Source organism: Artibeus jamaicensis, unplaced genomic scaffold (assembly GCF_021234435.1).
Source record: "Artibeus jamaicensis isolate MK-2021 breed Jamaican fruit bat unplaced genomic scaffold, CSHL_Jam_final contig_685, whole genome shotgun sequence".
Classification (NCBI taxonomy): Eukaryota; Metazoa; Chordata; class Mammalia; order Chiroptera; family Phyllostomidae; genus Artibeus; species Artibeus jamaicensis.
The window spans coordinates 23,293,292-23,311,634 of record NW_026521924.1 but is presented as its reverse complement, the minus strand read 5'-3'; the positions used below and the strand labels follow the sequence as shown (position 1 = coordinate 23,311,634).

The following is an 18,343-nucleotide window of genomic DNA, read 5'->3' as shown; positions in this document are numbered from 1 at the left end:
ACAATAACCACAAGCCACATATGGGTATTGACATTTAAATTAATGAAAATGAAACAGTTTGAAATTCATTTCCTCGGTCTCATTTGCCACCTTCCACACACTCAGGGGCCACATGTGGTCAGTTCTGCTCTCTGGCCAGCGCAGGAACAGGTGCCTTTTCCATCACTGTGGAAAGTTCAATTGGACAGAGCTGATAAGATTAGGTTGCACACAGTTATGGCCAAACCCACAGAGGTGAGAGGGGCATGAATGCCTAAAGCTTGGGAAGCGTTTCCATGGTGCCTAACTCTGCAGGACAGCATCCTTCCATTCATCTCCCAGACGCCGGCCCCTCCCCTCCTTTGTTAGACTTGTTTATGCGCACCTTATCTCCTCTTTCCTCCTGCGAGGGCTGCAGCGTGCTTATCTCCCTATGAACACACTTTCCTCCACCCTCCAGTGTGTCCTCAGTATCTAACACCCTGCTTCGTACAACAGGGATTCAGTAAATATTTGTTCGCCAGCTGGAGTAGCACATCCTAGCAAGGCATTTGAAATATGTGGCTGAAGCCAGAGGGAGATCCATACTGGCTGGCCACAGGGGGTAAAAAAGAGAGAGAGAAGGTCAGAGCCAGATTCCCATGGGAGAAGGAAGAAGACCTGGTAGAGGGACAGAAAGTAGGAAATCAGAGGGACACTGGTGACCTGGGATCTCATTCACGTCACCAAAGCCCCTCCTGTGCCCGCCGCCCTGGCCCCTCGAGGGCAGCAGCAAGAGTCACAGCAAGGGAATTCCCTGGCTTAGGCAACAGCTGCAAAAAAAAAAGTGCAAAAGAAACCCAAAATATTATTATGTGATAAGTAAACATGGAAGACCCATAAACGCGAGGTTGAAATGGCATGAAAATTAAGGGTCTGGTGGGGAGAAAAATGAAAAACGTCCTCTCCCTGGGCCAGCTGGTTTGAGTTACATTTTATGAGCAGCGTGTGAGCTCCAGCACCCTTGTTGAATTAGCAGCAGAATCGCACATTAGTTTTAAGGCTCCCTCTCGCACAGGAACATCATAACGCTTTTTAATTGGGGCTGATAAAAACGTGGCATTACTTGCAGGTCCCTGAGAGAAGCGAGATGTGAAATTGGGTTTTCATTACACCTAATGATGGAAAATTAAGTATAGTGCGTCTGGTGAAATGGGGTGTGATAAAAGGCATCGCTTCTGCGTTATCGGAGGTTAATAAGGGACTAGGTGAGGTGAGATATGTCGGAACAAAGAGCCCAACTAGTTGAATTAATAAACCTTGAAAATCCCTTGGTTCTGAGTCTTCATAGCATCATTAGCACCAGCATTGACATTATTACAAATGTGACAGCAATACAAGTCGCTCGGTTCCAAATGCATTTATTTTCCATTCCAGTGTTGGTTTTGCTGACACCGAGTTTACAGTCTGTCTAGCCATGTGTTTAGGGAAAATATCCATATTGGTAGCTATTTGGTTTGGGAAACACTTGGCGTCTCACACAAATTGCCAGGTGCCTGTTCCTCAGAAGCCTGTCTCTGCCAGGAAGCCAGTCTCCCAGGCAGCCCATGCATCAAGTCCCTGGGGAGACAGTGGGTCTCTGAAGATATCTCTCCCCATAGCTGGTGGTGGCTTAGGCAGGAGACACTCACAGGGCTCCAGTTCCTCCTCTTCCAGGAGTCGGCATCGCAGAATCTGGAGAAGCAAACTCAAGCACGCCTTCCCGCTCCACCCCTGACCCCACCCCACTGTCCATCACAGCAGTGACGTTCACAGGAAGGATGCCTCCTGTCCATGGCAGCTGACGGGACAGCAGACACCTACAAGAAACAGTGAGAGTCTATAAAGAAAGGGATTCTTCTTAAACCCTTCAGTAGCTTCCTACCAGCTCAGAGGTGCATGTTCACGGCCTTCCTAGACCAACGTCACACCATCTCACACAGCTCTGCCCCTATCACATTTTTGCCCACTGTCTTCAATCCCTATGCCCTCCTTGCTCTCTCCTGGCAGCACTTGGCTTCTCCAGCCCCTGTTCTTGCCCGTTTTCCTACTGGACCATCGGGCCTTGAGGGTGGAATCTGCTTCACTCTGTGCACTGCCGGCACCTACCAGAGTCCCTGGCCCAGAATAGATTCTCAGGGAAGCTGATGCTGACCCCAAGGGTGCAGTGGAGAAGGGCAGCAGCCTCCACATTCGCCAAGTACTACCTTTAAGCCATGCCAGTGATGGCATGTGTCCCTATCACCGAAAATCTCAAGAGACAATGTAATCAGCAGTTGGGAAGGTTGTCCTGGCATCTCACCGGGCCCTTCCTCCTAGTGCACGAAGCTCTAAAATAAACTCTGGATCTTCATGTTGGCAACTCTCTCCTTCCTCGAGACAGGGTTTCTTGTGCTGTCACACAGGAGGGACATTAACCTTCATGCACAGCTTCCGCGTCTGATGCATTGTTGTGACTTGAGAGATGACCAAGCTGAAGGAAGCGTGGACTTTGAAAAGACACATTGCAGAAAATCAGGAATATGTGGTTAAGCCTCCCAGGCAATGGGCATGGCAGAGGCCTGGGGGTTCCTGCAGGGGTGCCTGGCTGTGTCTGAATACGTCTAGGTGGGACACGTCAAATGTGACGTTCTCATCTCATGCATGCCACAGACGGAAGGTCCAGGGTGTACACTGCCCATGTCTTTGGGAGAAGGTTGGGCAGACCAACCCCAGAGGTCCTGGGGAAGATACACTGCCCCTGAAAGACCAGCAGGGAAAGCCTAGCAGGGAGGGGGTAGAGCAAGGAAATGGTTCCCCAAGGGGAACAGAGGAACTCAAATCCAACCTCAGCAGGCACCAGTTTCCAGGGTGACCAAACTAAGAGAGGACAGTTAAAGAAACTCAATGGTATAAAGATTGTTATCAGGGGAAAATACAGCTCTTTTATCAAGGAGAGATGTGAAGAAGGAGATGAGGCATAGAACCCAAGCCCAGGAGAAGTAATTTGTGGAACACAGGTAGAAGTTTGGGTTTCCCCACTTGCAAGGTGGGCTCAGTGAGACTCCCGGACCAAGAGTGTTAAGTGGTGGGGAAGCCAGAGAGCAGGCAAAAGGTGGTCGCTGCTGTGGAACCCACAGCTGGAGAGAGCGGCTGAGCGGTCAGGGCCCTGCTGTTGCTGGGGCCTCACGTCCTCCCTCCCAGTGTGCAACCCAATAGGAACCAGCAAGTATGGACACAGGGACACAGGCAAGTGGGCCAGAAGCACACACACACATGGCTCTGACCTCCAGAAGGCTCTCCTCCCTTGCAGGCAGGCACCCAACCTTTCTAGGCACCCTACTTCCTAAATAAAAGGGCGCCCGCAACATTCAGCCTGTCTGGCTTCTCAGTGGTTCTGGGAATGGTCAAGATTGGCCAAGACCACCCCAACGAGCCTCAAGGAAGGACTAAGATTGGGAAGGGGTGACAGCCAACCTGGACTTTGTCTTTGCTCCATTCAGAGACACCCCCGAGACAGAGCGAACCAAGGGTCGCTGTGTTCATGGGCTTGTTTGTTGTCTTAGGTTTTAAATCTCCCTCCACAGCCATGCTGGGGAAGCAGCGTGTGTGTCTATCTTTTCTGTGGTTCCTTAGCTGTTGAATTCCAAGTTAGTTCCCTCTGCCCTGCTCAGGTCACACTGGGGGAGGGGAAGGCACGGGGAACAGGGGACAAACTCCCATAGGTGATGGTCTGTTCTGCCTCCCTCTCTGTGAAGCAGATGGCAGCCGCGGAGAGCTGGCCCAGCCCACGCTCACGATCCAGACTCACCCCTACCGGGCCTGCGACCCCATGGAGATGAGCTACCCTCGGGACCAGTTCCAGCCCGCCATCCGGGTGGCCGACCTGCTGCAGCACATCACCCAGATGAAGAGAGGCCAGGGCTATGGCTTCAAGGAGGAATATGAGGTAAGGGAGCAGCCCTCACGGAAACTTCCTGATGGGTGCAGAGGCTTTTGCATGCTAAAGCTTTGCTACTCAGAGCAAAGACCCCAGACAGCAGCAGCAGCATCACCTGTTGGAAATGCACCACCTCCAGCCCTGCCCAGACCTACTGAATCAGTTACCCGCATTGTAACCAGAACCAAGCTGATCTGTATACTGTTTAAATTTGAGAAGCTCCATCTAAAAGATTCTGAGACTTCCTTTCCCTCCTTCTTGCTTTCCCAGGCTTTCTCTTCCTCTCATCACTCAGTTATCACCAAAGTTTCTGCACTTGGGCATCATGGCCTCCTCAGTAGGAAGCTAGAGGGGCTCAAGCCCCCAACCCACATGTTGTAGGAAAGCCAGCAGCTCTCCCCAGCCAGTGCTTCTGGGAGGCTTACTTGCTCCTGGCTGCCTCTTGCCTCATTACTATGCATCTGCTGTGTTCTCAGTCCCCCCTCACCCAAGTCAATACCGCCTCTCTGGTGACTACTGTCCTCTCTCTCTGTACCTTCTTCTCACCTCTGCGTTGGACACCCGGTTCTTCACCCACAGAGTACCTATAACATAAAGGATTTGTGAGTAGCAGTTGCTCTCGAGATTTGGGGGATGAGGATGGGGGAGGCTTGCAACAAAGTGCAGAAAGTCCCTGAATACAAGTGGTCCTCACAGGTCTCTGTGCCTGCTGCCCTTCCCCAAAGTTCTTTTTAGTGTCCTCAAAACTTCCTTTTAGTTTTCTTTTTCCAGCAGCCAGGAAAAGGCCTCCCATACTCCCTTTCCTAGGCAGAACAATTTTGCTCCCTTTGTCTCAAACCTTGCCCCTTAGGCATCACCTTTCACAAACAAAAAGTGAAATAAAATTGAAGGGGAAACTCATTAAGATGTTTCCGTGAACTAAAGAGCACCCCACCTCCCCAGAGGAGCCCTACCCCCCTCGCCTGCTGCTCGGAGTCCAGCTGCAGCCAGCTTTGAAAATGTTCTTCTTTTTTTTTTTTTTTCACTTTTCCTTCCCTCTCCCTCTCCTCCTCCCTTCCTAAAATAGTTTTGGCGCATCTACTATGTGCCAGGCTCTGAGTTTTATGAACTAGTTTTTATGTGTGTGTGTGGCTTTTTATTTTCACACACAGCCTGTGCCCCAAATATGCTGGGTTCAGTTTTGTTATGTGCAGTGAAAAGGCCTGGGCTCAGACTCCGCCCATTTGGGACTCTTGATAATGCAGACTAACTTTATCTCTCAGAGGATAATCTCAGGAAGAGCTTAGGAAGCCGTGATTTCAGAAGCTCTGTGAGGTCACGACACTGGGGGTCCACACAGTGGGGTTGCAGTGCAACAAACTGTGTGGTCTCAGCATATCATTTTGTGACCTGAGTTTTAAAATCCTGTTATTCGTTGAGTGAATAGTTTGGATAAGGTGATTTCTAAGGGCCTGTCTGGTCCTTAAACTTTATGAGGATGTAAAACATGGTGGCATGGGGCATGTTTAACACATTTGTGAGAGCAAAAGCGTTTATGTCAATGGATGTGAATAATTACCTGCCAGGAGAACCAGCAGTTCATTTCAAATAATGGTCTAGGGAACATAGCATCTTGCATGTGCTCAATCTACACATGCTTTGGAGAATACCGAGATAATGGCTGAAGGAGGTGGTCTTCTGAGCTCCCGTGCATGAGCCTTATTTCCTAGGGAGTCGGCCGAGTGGCCCCAAGCCCTTGACACTTGGGGGATGGGATGCACGTACGTGTTTACACACCGATGTGAATCTGTTTAGTGAGGGAAGGTCAAGAGAGGGTGTGCTGTTTGTACGTATCCAATATCGTGATGGTTTAGTATGTCAGTCATAACACTTAGTTTGCTTTAAAGTTTTGAGTAGCACTAGGGGAGACGTGTAGCTTATCCACAGGGTGACAAGTATTGGAAGTCTAAGAAATCCCGTTCTCAGAACTTGCGATCTAAAATTTGAAAACAAAAACACAATACATTTGACTACTTCAGTGCATTTCCTTCCAGACGGATATGTCTTTTAAAAGCATCTGTCCCTGTGTGGCTGATTTTTTTTTAAATTGTGTCTTCTTATATTCTCCAAACTTTTTTTATTAAACAACAGAAATATATTTCTCACAGTCCTAGAGGCAGGGAAGTACAAGTTTAAGGTGTCAGCAGATTCAGTGTTGGTGAAAGCCCACTTTCTGGTTCATAGATGTTACAGGCCGCTTTCACCAGGGCACTCTTTTTTTTTTTAATTTTTTTTTTTTTTTTAGGGGGGAGGGAGGAGTGGAAAAAAGGGATGCCACGCGCCTGCGCCGTGCGCCCGCTCCCACCGGGCTAATCCCATTCTTAAGGGCTCCACCCTCGTGACCTATGCACCTCCCACAGGCCACACCTCCTCATACCATCACATTAGAGGTTAAGTTTCAACATATGAATTTTGGAGGGACACAATCATATAGACAATGTCCATACTATAGGACTCTTTCATAACCAAAGTTCAGTGATAAAGTGAGGTGACTTAACATTGATACAATGTCTGTTTGTTTGCATGTTTGTTTTTCCCAAACTTTCCAGCATGGGACTTCTTTTATAATGAGAAAGGAAGCAATGCATATAGTTTCATCATTTGGACATATCACTAACTAGACTAGCCTTGACCTCAATTAGTTCATTGATGTTAATCAGTGAGCTGGAATGCTTAGCTTCTAGTCAACAGCATTTTCTGGTTGGGGGTCATTGACTAGTGGGGGTCAATTGGAAAACACTATTCAGTGGGAGTCTTTGCACATTGTGCTGTTTTCCTTTCCTAGACTGTAACTGAGTGTCGCTCCCGTGGTATCTGGAGTCTCCCTTCTGAGCATGAAGACTGTCTCTCCTCTGAGACCAGATTCCTGGGTCTCTAGCCCTGGTTTCAGACCAGCACGTCATGTGCTCTGTTTGTTGCCTGTCGCTCCCTGACCCTGCTCAGTTGGTTTTTGTTTTTTTTTTTAATATGAATGAGTGGGTTGGACAAGTTGACATATAATAAGAAGCTGTGTCTTCTAAAATTCAATTCAGTTGTACAATCCCTTGAAAATGTATTGATTAAATTATTACTGAGTATGTACTACTCCCGAGGACCATTCCCGATATTTTAGACATGACAGTGAACAAAACAGACAAGATCCATGCCCTCATGAAGCTTGTGCTCTATCAGGGGAAACAGGAAATAGTAGACTTTTACAGTCACTTACCCAATAGTTATTTTACAGTCACTTACCTAATGTGATGTTAGTAAACAATTGCAGTGTGCTAGGGAAAAATACTGTTTGCTGTGCTACCAGCTACCCCAAATCAAACATAAAACAGCCAATTTACTGTTCTCTCTGAAACTCTGAGTCAGGAACGTGGACAGCACGTGGCAGGAATACTTGGTGTCTGCTCCACCACATCCGAAGTCTTGACTTGGATGGCTCTAAGGTGGGGAGTCAAAGGCCTCTGAACATGTCTTCACTTACATACCTAGTGATCAATGCAAGCTGTCAGCTGGGGTCTCAGCTGGGATTGTCAGCCACGACACTGCCACGTGGCCCCTTCAAGTGGCCCGGGCTTCCTCACAGAGTGGTAGCCTCAGAATAGTTGGACATATTCCGTGGTAGCTCATAACTGCAAAGGTGAGCTTCATCACGAACAAGATAGAAAGTACATCACCCTTTGTGACCTGAGCTTGGATGTTGCAGCGTCACTCTTACCCCATGCTACTGGTTATAAGTTAGTAATACCCACCTGTGTTCCAAGGAAGGGAAATTAGACTCTTTCTCTGCTTGGAGGGAGGAGTCATTGCAGGACTCTAAGAGAGAATGCAGGACTGGAGATACTGGAAAATACAATCTTTGGATGATGCAATCTTCTGTAGTAGAAAAAAAAGTAGAGCAAGGAAGGGAAATGATGTGTTCTAGGGATATGGGGTGAAGGAGGAGGCTCTAATATGGAATAGAGGAGAAGGGCGGTCCTTAATTAGAAGATGACATTTGAGCAGAGACATGATGGAAGAGAGTTCCAGATCAAGGCCAAGGTTGTCATGAGTAAATGAACAAAGAGTAAAACTAAAAGAAGGGGGGGGCTGACCGTTATAAGGCACTATACGCCATTATAAGGACTTTGGCTTTTACTCTGAATGAAATGGACAGGCACTGCAGAGTTTTGAGAAGCCAACTGATAATTATAATGATCTGGCAGTGGTTCGAAAGACTCATTCTAGCTACTATGTTGGGAGTAGATATAGAGAGGCCAGGGTGAAACAGGGAGACCAGTTAAGAGGCCTCAGCAGAAACCCAGGTGAGCTATAACAATAACTCAAGCCAGGATGTGGCAGTGGAGGTGGTGAGAAGTGGTTGGATTCTAAATATGTTTTCAACATAGAGCCAGTGGGATTTTCTCACACACTAGATGTGGCATGTGAGAGGAAGAGAGGAATGAACAGTGTCTCCAAGGTTATTAGTACCTGAGCCCCTAAAACAGGGATATCAAATTCATTGTCACCAGGGGCCACACCAGCCTTGCAGTTGCCTTCAAAGGGCCAAATGTAATTTTAGGACTGTATAAATGTAACCACTCCTTAGCAGTTAAGTGAGAGCCTAGTGCTGCCACCAGGTAGGAACAAGGTGCTAGGCCGGATAAAACAAGCCAGAGGGTCAAATTCAGCCCACAGACCTTGTGTTTGACACTTGTGCCCTAGAAGGAGGGAGTGTCACTGCCACTCATGGAGATGGGGAAGCTGCAGGTAGAGAAGATATGTGGGCAATGGAGCAACTGTGAGTTTAATTTCGAACTGAGTTTAAGATACTACTAAACACCATTATAGAGATAGAAAGTAGATAGTTGGGTGTATGAATCTGGAACTTGGGAAAGAAGCCTGGGCTGGAGAAACAACTTTGGGAGTTTTGGACATATAGGTTATCGTAAAGCCACAAGACCACTCATTCAAAGTCATTAACCAAGTGAGCAGAGAAAGAGGCAGGGACCAAGGACTGAGCTTCGAGGCATTTCAGCTTTAAGATGTCTGAGCACTTTCCATAGACCGGACATTGTACTCGGTTCTAGGAACTGAGGAGATGAGATAGAGCCCTTGCATTCTGAGGACCTTGGCGCCTGTATTACAGGCCTATAAGCTGATCATTTCAACATCTCAGCAGATTGTCACAGTGGGGCTATGCCTTTGGGACGGGGTGCATGAAGCCTAGCCTGGCAGTTGATGGCCAGTGGCTTTCTGGGAGACACAAAGCCTAAACCAAAGCTGAAGAAGGAGGAATAACCAAATGAAAGCCAGGAAGGGACTAGAACAAACCAGCTGTGGCCTGGAGGTGTGCACAGCGGGCTGAGTTACTAGAGCCAGGAGCAGTTTGGTACATATAAACTGTGGGGAGGAACGTGGAGGGAGATGGGGCAGAAATTGTCAGTAGGGGTAGGTATGGGGTCGGGGCAAGGGGACATTTGTCAGGTCAAGGAGTTTGGGTTTTATTCCAGGGGCCATGGGGCATGTTGAGGGAGCAGGACTTTGAAGCTGGATTTGCATTTCAGATGTAACTTATCTGGCCTGAATGAGAGCGGGGAGAGCAGAGGCAGGCAAGCAGCTGAGACAGGAATTCAGGGGAAAGATGGAATTGCCTGAAGTAGCAGACTGGGCCCAGAGCCCAGACAAACCCACACACATTTCTCAAGTAGAGCCATAAACTCCACTCATTCGCTTTGGCCTAAAAACCCGAGTCTCTCGATATATATTTTAAGTCCAAAGGCTTGAAGTAATGTATGAATCATCCCAAATAGATAGTCAAAATGCCAGGATTCAAGTCATGTCTCTTTCATTAAGTCTCTGGGTGACCTTGGGCAGGTCCCCCGCCCAGCCTCCATTTACCTATCTGTGCAATGAGGGTGAGGGGGGCGGTTGAAATGACCCAAAGAGCGCTTCTGGCCACGCTATTTTGAGAGTGTGCAGAAACCAGTTGCACAAGCCAGCCAGCTCTCCTCCTACTGGATCCCACTCTCTGGGACTCCCACCCCCATAGTTATGTCCCAAGTCCTAGCAACCATGAGTGACCAAGGGCCTCTGGTTCCTAAGAACTCATAGAGGCCCAGGTCAAATTCACTGCACCTGCCATACAGATTCGAGTCTTAGAGGTATTCAGTCTTGGCTGCCTATCAGAATTACCTGAGGACGTTTTTTAAAACACCAACACCCAGGCCATCCTTCAACAAATCAAGTCGATTCTTGGGGGTGGGATCCAGAGATCTTTGTTTTCTAAGATCCGTCGGTGACTCTAATGTCCTTTTCAGGTTGAGAGACACTGGTCTAGAAAGACCCAGAGTCCCCAGTGCATGCCCTTCTTATGCCCAAGGCCCATCACCGCACCAGGTGTACCTGCGGCTGGTCACCTCTGATGCCCATGGAGGTGTGTAGTGACTAGTGTACAAATCTACCTTGCGGGGGGCACACAGCCATATTCAAGTCAAGGGGCTTCTGTACATCACTGTGGTTTTTAGGGGCTCCCTCCTCCTCACCTTACTTCCCCAGCTCGGATTCTCCTGTTTTCCCCAAAACAAGAACAATGAGAACAAAACCTAACTGTGCCAGCAAATGCAAACAGAACCTGTCTGGGGAGTGGGGCTGTCTGTGAGCCCTGTCACCCCGGCTGTCATCGTGATCAGAAGAATAGGTTTGGGGAAGTAGAGGGGCCACAGGAACAGGTGACTCTGTGACAGAGAGAAGAAAGGGAAGCATGTTAAAGCCAGTCCAGTGCAGGCAGTCTGTCATCCTGATGAATGGAACAGGTCCAGTAGGGCGACCAGAAGGTATCTGGTTATTACAGCTCCATTAAGACTATTTAAGCAGCAAGGAACAGCTGTGTGAAGTGTGATGCAGCCTAATCAAGAACAAACATTTGTTCAATTTTCAGCTCAAGATGGACACACCATGTGCAGGGCTTTGTGGGCAGAGGCCAGTGCTACCATCTTTCTCCTGGTTTTCTGTGGGTGATGGTGGGCAGACAGCCTCCTGATGGGGTGTAACCATGGAGATGGACCCCTCAGGTCACCCCAGGTGCTCCCTTCCTGGCCCAGAGCCATCTAAACAGAGGCAGAGCAGACCTTCTCCTTCTCCCACTTTTTCTCTCCTTGGATGGTAACAGTCACAGAACAGCGCCCCCTGCAGGGGGCCCCTGGGGAATTCTGGTCCAGCTTTTCCATCTGCAAATGATTGACTCTAGGGAGAGGCACAGGGAATTCGTGACAGATGCCCAAGTCATGGGAGAGAAGACGTGGCTGGTTTCCAGCTCTGGGAACTCTTAATGACCCAAGTAGGGACACTTGGACTCCACCTGCTCCTTTCACTCCACTCCCCATGGGTTAAAGTACGGAGAAAATGGACCATTTAGTGGGGAAAACCAAAAGATATCAGAAACTCATGTGATTTCAGACTTGGAAGTTTTCCTAGCAGAAAAGATCTCATGTTGGAGAGGCTATTAACTCTCTGTGTTTTGGGGGGCTCTCACTTAATTCTGTTTGTAACCCAGCAAACAGTATTTTCTGAGTTTAATATAGGAACCCTTCCCAACCAAGTGAGCAATTTTCAGGAGACACCATAGAAAAGTCTCTTGGCCAAGACTCAAGTCCTGATTCTCCATCCGCACCTGTATGCTGGATGGCCTTGGACATGACTTTTCCATCTCTTGGGCCCCATTTTATCTTCTGTGAAAGGTTTGATTATACAGCATGGACTCCTGAAGCCTGATAGTACACGTGTCTACTTCATTTGGCCAGAAATACTTATTGAGTACCTACTGCGTACCGCATACTGTTTGGGGCACTGGAGATAGTTAGAAAGCTAGATAGAAATACTCTCCTTTAAAGGAAGCTCTTACCACACCATGTAATTACACAACAGAATGCTGGTCAAAATGCTTTATAAACCTGTGATTAAGGGCAGTCCAGGGTGAACACAAGTGTTGGTAGTGGTGTTTATTTTTGCCTTTTGCCAGTCATCACTGCCGAGGGCAATCAGGAGCTTCGCCAAAGGCAAGACACTGAGTTGAAAAAAACTAGAAGGAGGCTGGGTCGAGGCAGAGCATATGTGACGAAGGGAAGCACGTGTTCAGAGGTTTGGAGGCATGCAAGAATTGAGGTGTTGCAAGCCAGCTCGTAGAAGGGAAGCCAAGATGCCTGCTTATGGAAAGAGAAATGAAAATTTAACTAGTTGTGGAGATGAATAGGAATTTTACACACAGTTTTCCTGAGAAGAACTAACGAGGTGACATTTATGGCCTTTGACAGTCTACCTGTATTTTAAATATATATTTTATTGATTATGCCATTACAGTTGTCCCATTTCCCCCCTTCACCCCCCTCTACCCTGCACACCCCCTCCCCCCCACTCCCCACTTTAGTTCATGTTCATGTGTCACAAGTTCTTTAGCTTCTACATTTCCCATACTATTCTTGCCCTCCCCCTGTCTATTTTCTACCTACTGTCTGTGCTACTTATTCTCTGTACCTTCTCCCCCCTTCTCTTCCTTCCACTCCCCTGTTGCTAACCCTCCTTGAGATCTCCATTTCTATGCTTCTGCTCCTGATCTAGCTGTCCTCTTGGTTTGCTTTTGTTTTAAGTATGGTTGTTAATAACTGTGAGTTTGCTGTCCTTTCACGGTTCGTATTTTTTATCTTCTTTTTCTTAGATAAGTCCCTTTAACATTTCATATAATAAGGGCTTGGTGATGATGAACTCCTTGAATTTGATCTCATCTGAGAAGCACTTTACCTGCCCTTCCATTCTAAATGAAAGCTTTGCTGGATAGAGCAATCTTGGTTGTAGGTCTTTGGATTTCATGACTTGGAATACTTCTTTCCAGCCCCTTCTTAACTGTAAGGTCTCTTGAGAAATCCACTGACAGTCCAATGGGAACTCCTTTGTAGATGACTGTCCCCTTATCTCTTGCTGCTTCTAGGATTCTCTCCTTCATTTTAATATTGGCTAATGTAGTTATGATGTGCTTTGGTGTGTTCCTTCTTGGGTCTACCTTCTTTGGGACTCTCTGAGCTTCCTGGATTTCCTGGAAGTCTATTTCCTTTGCCAGATTGGAGAAGTTCTCCTTTATTATTTGTTCAAATAAGTTTTCCACTGGTGGCTGTTCCTCTTCCCCTTCTGGTACCCCTATAATTTGGATGTTGGAACATTTAAAGATGTCCTGGAGGTTCCTAAGCCTTTCCTCATTTTTTTTAATTCTTTTTTCTTCATCCTTTTCTGTTTGGTCGTTTCTTTCTTCCTTCTGGTCCACTCCATTGATTTTAGTCCCAGTTTTCTTTCTATCACTATGGGTTCCCTGTGCATTTTGCTTCATTTCACTTAGTGTAGCCTTCATTTTTTTCATCTAATTTGTGATTAAAATCAACCAGTTCTGTGAGCATCCTGATCACCAGTGTTTTGAACTGTGCATCCAATAGATTGGCTAAGTCTTGGTTGCTTAGAAGTATTGGCTATTGAGCTGTTCTTCTGCTTGAGCCATAATGTTTTGGTCAGGTCGCGCCTGTTATGTATGAGGGGTGATGGCTTAGGTGTTCACTAGTGCCGGTCAACCCAGTCACTGGGTTGTGACACTGTATGTGGGAGCAGGGTCACAGAGGGAGCAATAGTGTTCATTCCGCTCTCTTTCAGATTATGGTTCCCTCTGCTGCTTCCCATAGCAAATTGGGCCCTTCTGGTGCTGGATCCCAGGTGGGTGGGCTTGTGTACATTCTAGGACTCTGTGGGTCTCTCCAACAAACTCTCCTGTGAGGCTAGGAGCCTCTCCCAGCACCTCAACCCCTGAAAGTTTTTCCAGTCAGTGATTTTAGGCTTTATTTCCCATCACTGGGGCCCTGGGTTGTGTGGTCTGTCTCACTGCCTGTTTTTCGGTTTTGTTTTTGGGGGGTTTTTTTTGCCTGGTTTATCTGCGCCCAAATGTGGGTCCAAGGTCAGTCAGCCACCTTTAGAGCCTTGCTGGGTTTGCTCATTTCATCCCTGTGCCCACCCGGGTCCACCAACCACCACCTTTTCCTGCCGAGACCCCTCTCCACCCACCGCCAACTATGCCCTTCTTACTGGTCTGAATGAATGGTTCGTTGTTGTCGGACTTCTGTACAGTTCAATTTTCTGTCTGTTTTGGTTGTGTTTTTGTTTCTAAATCTTTGTTGTCTTTAAATTTGGTTGTGAGAGGAGGCACAGTATTTTCACCTACGCCTTCATCTTAGCTGGAAGTCTGACAGTCTACCTCTTAACTCTAGCTGACTTCAAGGTTGAGGTGGAGCTGTGGGCCCAGACACAGCCACCCAGAAACTTGCATGAATGTGGAGACAGTGTGCAGAGGGGACCAGAAGTCTGTGGCCTGGAATTTCATGCAGGGAGTCCCCAGATCATAGTCTCGTGGCTGGGAAAAATAGAGGAATATTAACTGAATATTAATAGTGTGAAATATTAACTGAATTGCAAAGTTCTGGAGAGAGACTTTGTGATTAAGATAGTGCCCTTGAGGGGTGGGGAGAAACAGTATTTCTTTGACAAAGGCACCAACACAGAGAAATGCTCCCGACTCTGCATGGGTGCATCGCGTGTCTACCGGTACCTGTGAGTTGAGTCTTCCCCAGGATTTCGCTGTTTTTATCTACTTTGCTGCCTAAGACAGTGGTTCTCAAACTGAGCTGTGTGTCAGAATCAAACTGGAAAATTAGTCAAGAAAATTAAGTCATGAGCTTGTCGACATGGGACAGAACTCAGGCCTCTGCATTTTACCAAATTTCCTAGGAACCTGGGCTCCTTACCAAACTCTGGGAACCACTGGCCTAAAATGTATCATTTAAAATTTTGTAGCTTTTGACCCTGGTTGAGTAGTTCAGTCGTCCCAACATGCCAAAGTTACCAGTTTGATCCTAGACCAGGCACATACAACAAGCACCCATGAAACCAATAATGCATAAATAAGTGGAACAAGAAATCAATCTCTCTCTCTCTCCCCCTCCTAAAATTAGTAAGTTTTTTTTAAAATTGTGGATTTTAATGGACCCTTTAAATAGTGTTCAGTGACTCTACATGCAGACACACCAGACTATTCTACCTGACCGAAGCTCCTGGCACAGACAAATGCCCCCACCTTGCTGCAATCTGATTTTCCCCTAAGCTTCCCCAGCAGAACTCATAAATTACCTTCTATTTAGTGACATGGTGCACGGTAATGTTTGCTCTCCTGATGCCACTCTGAGTAGGCGTCATCAGTCATCCTTCCCTGTCTCCTCTGTCCACATTTATAATCGCCAGGACATGTGCTTTTCAGCACAGCAGGAGGCGTGTGTTGAAAGCCTGGCCTCTGCCAGAGCCACCACTAACTCACACAGCGCCTTAGAGGGAAATAGCAAAAGGTGCACCCGTCTCCCGATGATGGACTGTCACCTTCCAGAATACATTCACAGTACAAACCGAAATCTGTCATGTCTACCAGATCGTGGCTGTTTCTCAGAGGTGGTGCTCCTGGATTGGACTCAACCCGCATGGCCATCTCTGGTATCCCTGGCCATCCACCAGCATGCCACAGATGCCTGTAAACCTGGCTGGGCATTTACTAAACCCGTGGACCCACAGAGGCCAGACCTTAGGCTTCCAACAGCTCACGAAACTCTCTCACGCCCTAAATACTGTGTCTCACCTGCACCCAGAGTGAGCATCTTGTCCCAGTGTTCGCAGAATGGTACCAGTTTTATTTACCTATTTTAGTTAAGCTTTCGGGGTGACATTCATTAATAAGAATATATAGGTTTCGGTGTCCAAGTCTGTAATACCTCATCTGTATATTGCACTGTGTGCCCGCCACCCAAAGTCAGATGTTTTGTCACCATATGTTTGACCACCTTCAGCCTTTACCCCACCCCCACCCCCCTTCCCTCCAGGAACCACTGTACTGGTGTCCATGTCTATGAGTCTTGGTTTGTTTTTGTTTTTCTTGTTTGTTCATTTGTTGCTTTTGGTTTCATATCCCACACGTGAGTGGAATGATGTGGTCCCACATTCCAGGACCCCCTTGGGTCCCAGACAACATAGGATGGACATGGCTGGGCGCCCCCATCTTTGTTCTCGTGACAGTAAACTGGGTGTTTCTGGTCAAAGGAAGGCAGAGTGAATTCTAGGGGTGAAGTGAGGGGCTCAGTAGCATATTGCTAGGAAATAGTGGGATGGAAGAGCCTCAACACCTACTATGGACCAGGCATTGTGCTGGATGCCTAGAGATATTATCCCGGGTAATCACTAATCATCACAAAACTCCATGGGGTGTTTTTTTCCACTTACACAGTGTAAAATTTATGTTTGGGATAGAAGTGTATATATGTATGAGTTTTAACAAATTATAGAGTCATGAAAACACCAACATGATCGGGATAGATAAGAGTTCCATCAGCAGAAAATCCCCCTGCTGCCCCTTTGTAGTCAAATCCTTCCCCCACTTCTGAACTGAGGGCCTATTATTGACTTCATTGTCAGCAAAGTTAATAGAGACTTGGAGCAGTGAAATGATTTGCAGAAAAAAAATATTCACCCTGCCTGCCTTTTGCAAAGCCCTGCCTTCTCCCTGACATGTACACACAACTAGTGGGCAAGAGGTATTTCTTGATGAGATAAATGAATGAAAAACACCTCCTTGGTGAAGACTGAAATCTCCCCTGCTCCAGCAGAGTATGTGGTGGGCTGGGACACAGGGTCCTGGCAGCCCAGACTGGTCCTGGACAAAGCACACCATCAGCTGTGCCCTGCAGCATCATCCTGGAACTGCCTGGTCAGCATTCCCTGGTCCTGGTTTTGCTGCACTCCAGGCCATATCATATCCAATTATCTCCAGGGATACAGTCAAGCCAAAGGGTATGATGGGCGGGGCCCCGTAGCTGACAGAATCTGCTGAGGGCAGCTGGTGAGCAGGTAAATTAAACAGACCAGGATGCTCTTAGCCTTAGATTGGAGGTGAGCTGCTCCTGGAAGTGCTGTGTTCTGTCAAGACATCTCACCATTTGGAGCATAACTCAAACAGGCTTAAGTTCAAAGAAGAGCATCCAAAGGAGGATGACAAGCTTCAGAAAGGACCCTCATATCTCAACAGGGCCAAGTCAACAGGTAGGAGAAGGGACCAACCAAGCAGGCATCAGGGACAATTCTCAGTACTACCAGGGAATTCAAGTATCGAGTGGGGAAACAGAGGTGGGTTGCACAGTCCTATGGGCTGATGTGGCACAGCAGGGCATAAGAAGTCAGAGATGGTGGTCATGTGGTCTGAGCCCCCCACTGGCTCTGCGGGCCTCAGCTCTGTGGTTGGGAGGGTGGATGGATGGGTGGGTGAGTGGATGGGTTGATGGATGCATTGACACCACAGGAAGAGTGAATCTGTGGTAGGAACCAGATGACAGTTTTATCCTCAAGTCTGTGTAGCCTGTCAACAAGAATGAAGGAGGTTTCAAGAGACAAGTGCTCTTAGCTACTTGTCATGCTGCTGGACTGGCTCAGCCTTCCACTTAAAACATGTTCAAAGCATTCCCACTAACTTACAATAAAACTCACATTGTTGCCTGTGGTCAACAGTTTCTTGATTGAACACCACCCCCTCCCCACCCACATGATGTCACTCTCTCCTGTTCTCTCTGTTCTGGAGAGCCTACCTTGAAGTTCCAGAACACACCACCTCATTCCATCTCACGGCCTCCGCCCTTGCTGTCAGTCAGAATTAGCATAGCGTGTACTTGCTTAACTGTTAAGGAGCCGACATTACATTCAGCCGTTTGAAGGCAACCACGAGGCTGATGTGGCCCCCAGTGAAAATGAGTTTGATACCCCTGATCTAAGGGACAACTCAGGAAGAGGATGATAAGAAAGGAACCACAGGAGGTGGGTGGGCGCTTTTAGGTGTCTTAAGACTTTGTTCTGGTATGATAGGGTACCTTCATAAACCTTACCTGTAAGAGGGGAACAGGAGATTGAGGCTAAAGTTGTAAATATCAAGAAACAGCAGTCATTCATACTAGCCAGGAGAGGAAGATGTTTGCTCATTTATTTTTGGCTTGGACAATGTCTGTATTTCATCTGTGCTTAGATCTGATTACAGAGTAGTCATGTTTTTGCCCAGCTCCATCCTGGTCTCAGAATAGCCTTGTCTGATGTTGGTGTTCTATGAAATTGCTTGTGTTCAACCGGAGAGCACCAAGATCCAGCTGTAAGTGCTAGGCCAGCTCCCAGGAGCCAGGGGCTGCTTCTCAAATGTCTCCTTTTCAAAAAGTCCTACCCAGTGGACCCTACCTACAGTTGTCCTTTGTCCCTAATGACTCTCTATCCCAGCTCCCTGTTAATTGCCCTCATAACACTTACTATAAACAATTGTCT

General features: G+C 47.4%; 1 protein-coding gene across 10 annotated transcripts in view; it reads left to right on the top strand.

Moving 5' to 3' along the window:
* The window catches only part of PTPRT (protein tyrosine phosphatase receptor type T), a 925,330-nt gene that overhangs the window by 844,069 nt on the left and 62,918 nt on the right, over window positions 1-18,343 (top strand). For 7 of the 10 annotated variants that reach the window (XM_053671224.1, XM_053671220.1, XM_053671223.1 and 4 more), the window contains one exon: window positions 3,735-3,925. In XM_053671224.1, the coding sequence (XP_053527199.1) occupies window positions 3,735-3,925 (191 nt within the window). The remainder of the gene's footprint in view (window positions 1-3,734; window positions 3,926-18,343) is intronic. The other 3 variants (XM_053671225.1, XM_053671222.1, XM_053671218.1) reach the window with 1 other exon arrangement.